This window comes from Octodon degus, unplaced genomic scaffold (genome assembly GCF_000260255.1).
Source record: "Octodon degus isolate 3935 unplaced genomic scaffold, OctDeg1.0 scaffold00019, whole genome shotgun sequence".
Lineage (NCBI taxonomy): Eukaryota > Metazoa > Chordata > Mammalia > Rodentia > Octodontidae > Octodon > Octodon degus.
This window is the reverse complement of record NW_004524595.1, coordinates 23,010,829-23,019,022: the sequence shown is the minus strand read 5'-3', so window position 1 is coordinate 23,019,022 and position 8,194 is coordinate 23,010,829. Positions and strand designations below refer to the sequence as shown.

The window sequence follows — 8,194 nt, the reverse complement described above, 5'->3', positions numbered from 1 at the left end:
AAAAAAAAAAAAGAAAGAAAGAAAGAAAAGAGTCCTACAGATACCTTTTCCTTCATGATTTATATTATAGTACAAAAAGAAATGAGGGCCAGGGAGATAGCTCAGTGGAATAAGTGTTTGCCTAACAAGCACAAGGTCCTGAGTTTGATCCCTAGTATGAAAAAAGAAATGTGAGATTATCTTCTAAAGCCATATGAGCCTTCCGCCACAGCAACCATCAAAGAACAGTAGCCATGGCACTCCGCCATCCCATAGCCGTGGGCCTCAATATGGGCCACAAGGTAACTAAGAATGTGAGCAAACAGGCACAGCCGCCATCGCGGACGTCTCACCGAACACACCAAGTGTGTACAGGACATGATCCGGGAGGTATGCAGCTTCACCCCCTACAAGTGACACACTATAAAGCTGCTCAAGGTCTCCAAGGACAAGTGCACCCTCAAATTCATCAAGAAAAGGGTAGGGATGCACATCCACACCAGGAGGAAGTGTGAGGAGCGAGCAACATGCTGGCCGCCATGAGGAAGGCAGCTGCCAAGAAGGACTGAGCACCTCTGGAATAAAGCTTTGCAGAAAGTTCAAAAAATAAATAAATAAATAAAGCAATATGACTGTTTCTGGCTTGCTTCTCACACCTGTTCATATTTGAATACCCTCTAGCTATTAAACAACATATGATCTGATTTAAGAATTAGGGACTTGGGGGGGGTTGTTTGTTCTGGTCTTTTTCAGAAACAGTCTATGTAGTTTGGGCTTGGCCTTGAATTGACTTTGTAGCTTAGGCTGGACTCCCCTTGCAACAATCCTCCTGCCTCAGCCTCCTGAGTGCTGGGAGTATAGGTGTGTTGACACCACACCCAGCTAGCATTAGGGTTTTATTTTTTTGCTCCTCGAATGCCTTCAGGGCACTTTTGGCTGGCTGGAGTGTTGTGGGGATCAAACTACAGCAACCTGAGGCTGTCAGCATAGTGGAAGCAGCCACTTAAAGAACTGAGCTAGGGCCAGGCCCCCTAGCATTAGGGTTTTAGATGAACTGCAAAAACACACATATCCAATGGAAAGATTAAACTAGGAGCTGACTATGCTTATAAGGACATGGCTTAAAGCTCCTACTGACTTAACCTTAAAGCCAACTGAAAGAAGGGCTGAAATTTCAAGCAGATCCTCCTCTTCAGCTCATTACCTCTAGCAAAACAACCAACTTACCGGTTCTTCCACTTCTCCACTAGCATGCTGAGCTTCAGCTTGCAGGTCGATAGGGGGAGCATCTTCCACAATTCTTTGAACAGACATCTGAATAAATTCATCAAAAGAATCCAGCTGCTGTCTGACCAGGCCTTTTTCATCAAAATAGGAACTAGGAAAATATTTAAGTTCAGAATCAGTTGCAACTCACAATCAGTTTCTTTCTTTCTAGAAAGAAAACAGAAGTTTTCTTTCTAGCATGTTTCTAGCATCTTCACTATAACACAATTCAACAAATACTCAGCCACCACCTGGCAATTCCTGCACACCTAGAAAGGAGCAAGGCCAGCAATGATTTCCTTTGTAAACACTAGTGCTGAGTTTCAGGAAGAGCTTATACTTGGGGCTGGGTTGCAGCTCAGTGATAAAAGCGCTTGCTGAGATGCAAGAGGTCCTAGATTCAGTCCCCACCATGGCAAAAAGAAAAAGCAAAAACAAATTTATGGGTAAAATAACTGAAGTACAATAAAAACTACAGAAATCTTGATTACAAATGTCTTGTACAAATTATGCAACCTGTTTGAAACATTTCTCGACTTAAATATAGAAAGGATATGGATAGTGAAAGATGACAAGAACCTTAACTTGAGTTAGAGAAACTAAAATAGGGAATTATAAAAGTGGTAAACTTAGGTTAAAACCCTTAGTTCTAAGGATATTGTTCAGGGCTTGGACACATGCTCAGCACATATAAGACCCTGGTTCCAACCACAGCACCAAAACAAACAGAAAGAAAAATGATGTTTTGAAAATGTTAGGGGAGAGATAAGTCATTTAGGCAAAGATACTCAGCACGTGATCTGTGATAAAAATGAAACTCGAGTGAGAGGTCAGAGCTCGCAGTGTAGACAAAGAAGTCACAAGGTAAAGTCCTAAGGAAGGATGGACAATCTCAAAGAGTAGACACTGAGGCTGGGGGTGTAGCTCCATGGCATAAGTGCCTGCCTGGCAAGTGTAAGGTCCTGAATTCAATTTGCAGTACCCCCTCCCTAAAAAAAATCAGTAAGTCAAAGAGTAGATACTCCTGGATGTGGACTAGGGGTCACAGGTCTGTAATCCCAGCACTTGGGAGACTAAGGCAGAAGGATCCCAAGATCAAAACTAACCTAATCAACTCAATAAGACTTTGTCTCAGGGAGATAGCTCAGTAGAATAAGCGCTTGCCTGGCAAGTGCAAGGACCTAAGTTCAATCCCTGGATGGGGGAGGGGGGAGACAAAAAAAAACCTTTGTCTCAGAAAAGGGCTAGGGAAATAGTTTAGCGGTAGAGCCCTTGCCTACAGCATACAGGTTCCGTACAATCTCCAATACCATTTTTAAAAGATACAAGTAGAGAAGACACTTAGCAGACCACTGCCCATTACCATGTAGTAAAGCTGCCAGCTGGCACTGCGCTGTCTGGCACAGCTCTGGGTCTAGCACAGCCTAACGACGTGTGGTCTCATCACCTCTCAGCAAGAGACATTGCCCTCACCTCCATATCCCAACTCCTCCGCCATCTGCCACCTGTGAGACCTCCTAGTCACCTCTCCCTAATAATTACTGACCCATTCCCCCACCCTCAACCAACTTCTGACACAATCTTCAGGGCCTACCATAGCAACCTTGTGCAAAGCCTAAATAAAGAACTGGCACATGTTCTGTCAGTAGGGACTGTGAGATAACAGGGAAAAAACTTCTTACAACCATTGGGGTCAAAGACTGATAAATTTTAAAAATCTAGAAGACATTGTCTAAATAGAAATGGTTTTATGAAGAACTTAAAATGGAAAATTTTTACAAAACTACAAACAAGTTTCATTATTCCAAGAAGCTGACCAGTCACTTTTCCAAGAATCGTTAGCATGGTACTTCGTGGAGTATTTTGTTTAAAGATCTAAAGACTCTATATTTGAATTTAGTATTATGCTAATTTTCCCAGAAACCATCCTACTGAAGTTACTTGTTATCTTAAACAAGAACACATTTGATGTGAAAAAGTGAAATGATTTCATACGGTAACAGCTAAAGCACCTACCACCAACTATAATTTTGAAAATCAAATCAATTTACTGGCAAATGATGAATAAATGCTGTGACTTTTCATAAGACAATACCTCATTCTTGAGCAGTCTATCAAATATACTGGGAACAATTCTTTTTGCCTAAGACATAAAACATTTTTCTCCTACTTAGAGAATGCAGAATGCAGACCCACTTCACAGGAACATCTATCTGGTTACTGTTTCCCAGTAAAAATGTCTAGTTTAACACAGTATTCAAACATCACAGAAGATAAAATTGTCTCAATGTGAAGTTTTTACAACCCATGTTTAATAGGAAGAACATACAGTTCTTTCCCAAAAACTCAATATATTCTTAACAAAATATTCAAGAAAAGTATTCAGCCCTCATCCAAATAAAAGTGGTAGGTCAGAAGCATGTGTTCTTTGAAAAGGATGGGTAGACTGACAGGTGAGCAACCTGCACAGAGGGGCAGGCGCCATGGCCTCAGCGCACACAGCCACTGCTACTCACAAGCATTTGGTATCCTTGTCCTCGGGCAGCAGGACCTTACGTTAGCACTTGTGAGCTACTTGTTACCTTATACCTCCAACACTTGTTTTTCTCTTTTTCTTTTCTTTTTTTAGTGCTGAGGATCAAACTCAGAGTCTTGTTCATTATAGGCAAGGTCTTTACCACTGAACAATATCCTCAGCTTCTTACTGAGTTTTATTGCATTTTAGTTACAGTGAGAATTGGGTACACACTGACTGAAACACAACCTCTTATAAGTGTACTTATTTGCAATAATGAGAAAACTACTGATTCACATGAACATCAGCAATACTGGAACAAACTTATGTATCTCCTAATACAGTGTACTAGAACAGAACATCACTTCAGTCAAAAGTAATCATCGGAATCTAATGACAGAGACAAATTTAGACTAAAGTGTTTGACAAAGCAGTGACGGCAAATCTTTTAGGGCTTTCAATATTACACACAGTGTACAGCAGTACCTGTGCCATAGATTCATCACCACTGCTACAGGTTAACTGACTTATAGTCCTCAAAAATGTTAAGGTCAAGCTGCATGTGATGGAACATGTCTATAATCCCAGTACTCTGGAGGCTGAGGCAAAAGGATGTCCACAAATTCAAGGACAGCTTAAACTGCACAGGGGTCAGGGAGATAGCTTAGTAAAATAAGAACCTGCCTGGCAAGCACGAGGTCCTGAATTCAATCCATAGTACCACAAAAAAAAAAAAAAAAAACCTACATAGTAGGGGCCAGGGAGATGGCTCAGTGGAATAAGCGCTTCCCTGGCAAGCACAAGGGTCTGAGTTCAATTCCTGGTTCCGCAAAAAAAAAAAAAAAAAAAAAAAAAAAAAAAAGCCTACACAGTGAGACCAAACCAAAACCAAAATAATTAAAGTCAAGCTCAACAATGTAAGAGACAGGGCCAAGGCTCAGTAGCCCAAGTCTGTAATCCCTGTAAGGAGAGGCTGAGTTGGGAAGATTGCAATTTAGAGCTCAGCCCAGGCAATTCAGGCACTTAGCAACCCCGTTGTTAAAGGAAAAAACAAAAGATATGAGCTCAACAAGACAGGTTCATCTGAGAACAAACCTGCAGGGGACCAGCCTGGCACTTGACCAGACCCATCACTCTCACACCAGCTAAGAACTTTATTTACATAGACTCTTGAGCATGAAAGGAAAGAGTCAAAATAGAACTTCCAAGGGAGAGAGTTCAATGGAAAGGAGTTGCACCTACCTGCCAGGGACAAGGCTTGAGAAAGTACAGGGAGCTGGGGCTGCTTGTCAAGAACAGGGATAAAGAACAATGGAAATTACAGGGCATAGCTGTGCTTACTGGGCGCCTTAACCTGTAAATATACAACTGAACAGATATAAAATCGTGGTGGAAGAAGATCCCTTCACCTGTCTCAAAATTAAAAACAAAAATGGTTTGGGAGCCAGCCATGGTGGTATACTATCCCCAGCACTTGGGAGGCTGAGGCAGGAAGTTTGAGGCCAGCCTAAACTATACAATGAGACCCTGTCTCAAAAAAAAAAAAAAAAAGGTTGGGGCTGGTGAGATGGCTCAGTGGTCTAATCAAACAAGCACAGGGACCGCAGTTCAATCCCCCAGCACCACATGCCAGCCAGCCCCGCCCCCTGGTGGGCTGAGATGGCTACACACACACACACACACACACACACACAAAGGTTCAGGGTGGGGATATAGTTCAGCGGCATGAGTATCTGCCTGACAAGCACAAGGTCCCAAAATTTGATCCTGGGTACCAGAAAAAAAGAGGGCTGAGGAAACAGATGAACCTGGATTTAATCCCTAGCACTGAAGAAAAAAATTCATATGAAGAAATTAAGCAACTGCTCCAGACTAAAGGAGACAGAAGAAACAAACCAAAGAAACAAAATGTAATATATGATTGTAGGTTAGATACAAGATCAGAAAAAAATTTATTTTGCTATAAATATTAGTGGGAAAAGCAGAAACTTTGGGCACGGTGTGAGGATTAAATAAGATTGTTATATCAACACCAATTCAATTCCTATGCTGCAATTATGTAAAACCATATATCCCCAGGTCTCCAACTTATTCTCAAATTTTTCAGAAAAAAAAAAAAATGCACTGAGAAAAAGAAAATACTGTCACTTAGGGAATCCAGAGACATATATAAATAAATTCTTTAGAGGGGAGGTTTCTTTGAGACAGAGTCTCACTATATGTAGTCCAAGCTGGCCTCGACCGCAAAACAAACACTCAGGTAATGAATTCTTTATGTAAGAGTGGTGGCGCACACCTGTAATCCCCACACTTGGGAGGCTGAGGCAGGTGGATTTGTGCGAGTTTGAGGCCAGCCTGGGCTACAAAGGGTGCGCAAGGCCAGCCTGAACTACATAGCGAGACCTTGTCTCAAAAAAAAAAAAAGAACTTTTCTGTAAATCTCAAATATTTACAAATCAAAATTAATATATAAACTACAGACTTACACGTAGTATATTTCTACAGAAAATCTACCTATCTGGACCAGAATTAAGAAGGAAACCATCTTACATTTATAGTGCCTCTTAAAGCTGACTTCAGATTGATCTAAAGAGTTACCTGATGACGATCCAGCATGCTTCCTGCCACAGATCCGGGGTTATTTCGTCATCATCCTCATCATACTGCATGTCTACAAAAAACAAAAACATGGCACTCCTCTGCAATAAAATGCCGCCCGCTGGGCTGGGGATGCAGCTCAGTGTGCAGTCCTTGCCTAGCATACATGCCGGCCCAGGTTCCATACCCAGCTCTACAACACAGCAACAATAACAAATTTAAAACAAACAAAAAAAAAAGCCACTAGTGGCCTGGGGAGATGGCTCAGTAGAATAAGCGCTTCCCTGGCAAGTGCAAGGGCCTGAGTTCAATCCCTGTTTCTGCAAAAAAATATATTTAAAAAAGCCACTAGTTAACAATTTGCATGACTTAAAATTAACAGAAATATACTTACCCTCTGACAAAAAAAAAAAAAGCAATCCTTTTACCTCACTTTTCTAAAATTTCAGTAAATCACAGTAATGAAATAATGTGTCTACATGACTTAGGTATTCTTCCACTAAAAAAGATTTCATCACAAAGGTTCTATGCAAATTGTGTGAATTTGCCTGTCTTCCATCTTCCCCACAATGTCAACACAATTCTCACTTATAACCATGAGAACAAGGCAAAAGCACAGGTCTTCTGACCATGTTGCTCCCCAGACACTGGACATCTCTTATCTCACAAGCTCTTCCATAATGGAAACTGTGCCACTATGGAGATCCTCTCACGGAATCTGGGTAGCTTTTCAACTCTCCTATAGGCTGGAATAAAGCTGCACGATTGCAGAATTTATGTCAGAAAAGGCAATGTAGTTTACCTCGTTTGCTGAAACACTTGCGTCTCAGTCTCTGAACTGCTTTTAAAAAATCCTGCTACCATGCCTAGTACGGTGGCACCACCCATGACAGAGTTCAAAGCCAGCTTAACTACATAGCTGAGACTCTGTCTCAAAAAACAAGAGAGCAACAACAAAAATCCTGCTACTAGCTGGGCATGGCAGCACCACCTGTCATTTCAACACTATGGGAGGATGGAAAGTTAAACCTAGCCTGGGCAATTTAGAAAGACCCCTTCTGAAAAAAAAAAAAAAAAATTAAAATTAAAATTAAAAAAATGGGTGGGGGGCTAGGGTAGCTCAGTGCAAAGATCCTGGGTTCAACCTCAGTACCAAAAAAAAAAAAAAAAAAAAAAAGGTACTACTATGAGGCTGGTACCCTGTGAGGAAGTCCAAACCATAAGGAAAGTACTAACAGTACTGAGGGACAATTCTAGCCCTGGAGTCCTTCTAGGTCAGCTTCCAGATATGTAAGGAAACCCTCCAGGCCCTAGTGGTCTCATCAACCCTCAGCCTTCCCATGCACTTCCCAGCCAGAACTAAAAATGCTGGGGGGCAGAGACAGCCTGTGCCTACCGTGTCCTACATACGTATCTAACTCATGGACTTTACCCACATAATAATTTTTTTTTTAATTTTCTGCCATTTTAATGAAATCCATGTGCAATATTTAATACAAGATCAGAAAAAGGATAAACCATAGACCATGAGGGTAATGTACAATTCATTTTGTATTTTATTTTGGTCCTTTTCTCTAAAAATGTGTAATTTATTAGTCTAGCCTTTCCATTATTAAGACAATATAAAAATATTTCCAGTATACTTCACAGTTTTCTGAGAAATCCAGAGTACAACTCCTTATACACTCAGATATTTTTGATGATCATATATGTCTAGTATAGACTTCTCTAGAGAAAAACATATTTTACAAATACCTAAAGGCAATGTCTTCAGTTATGAATTTATTCCAGGTTATTTTTAAAAAGTGTTAATAAAGGTTTTTTTTTTTTAAGTTT

The 8,194-nt window shown here is 40.8% G+C and overlaps 1 protein-coding gene across 1 annotated transcript in view; it reads right to left on the bottom strand.

Moving 5' to 3' along the window:
• The window catches only part of Polr2b (RNA polymerase II subunit B), a 45,272-nt gene that overhangs the window by 31,213 nt on the left and 5,865 nt on the right, over positions 1-8,194 (bottom strand). Inside the window, exons 2-3 of the mRNA XM_004627529.2 lie at positions 6,359-6,431; positions 1,207-1,357 (exon numbers count right to left, since the gene is read on the bottom strand). Coding sequence (XP_004627586.1) covers positions 1,207-1,357; positions 6,359-6,431 — 224 coding nt within the window. The remainder of the gene's footprint in view (positions 1-1,206; positions 1,358-6,358; positions 6,432-8,194) is intronic.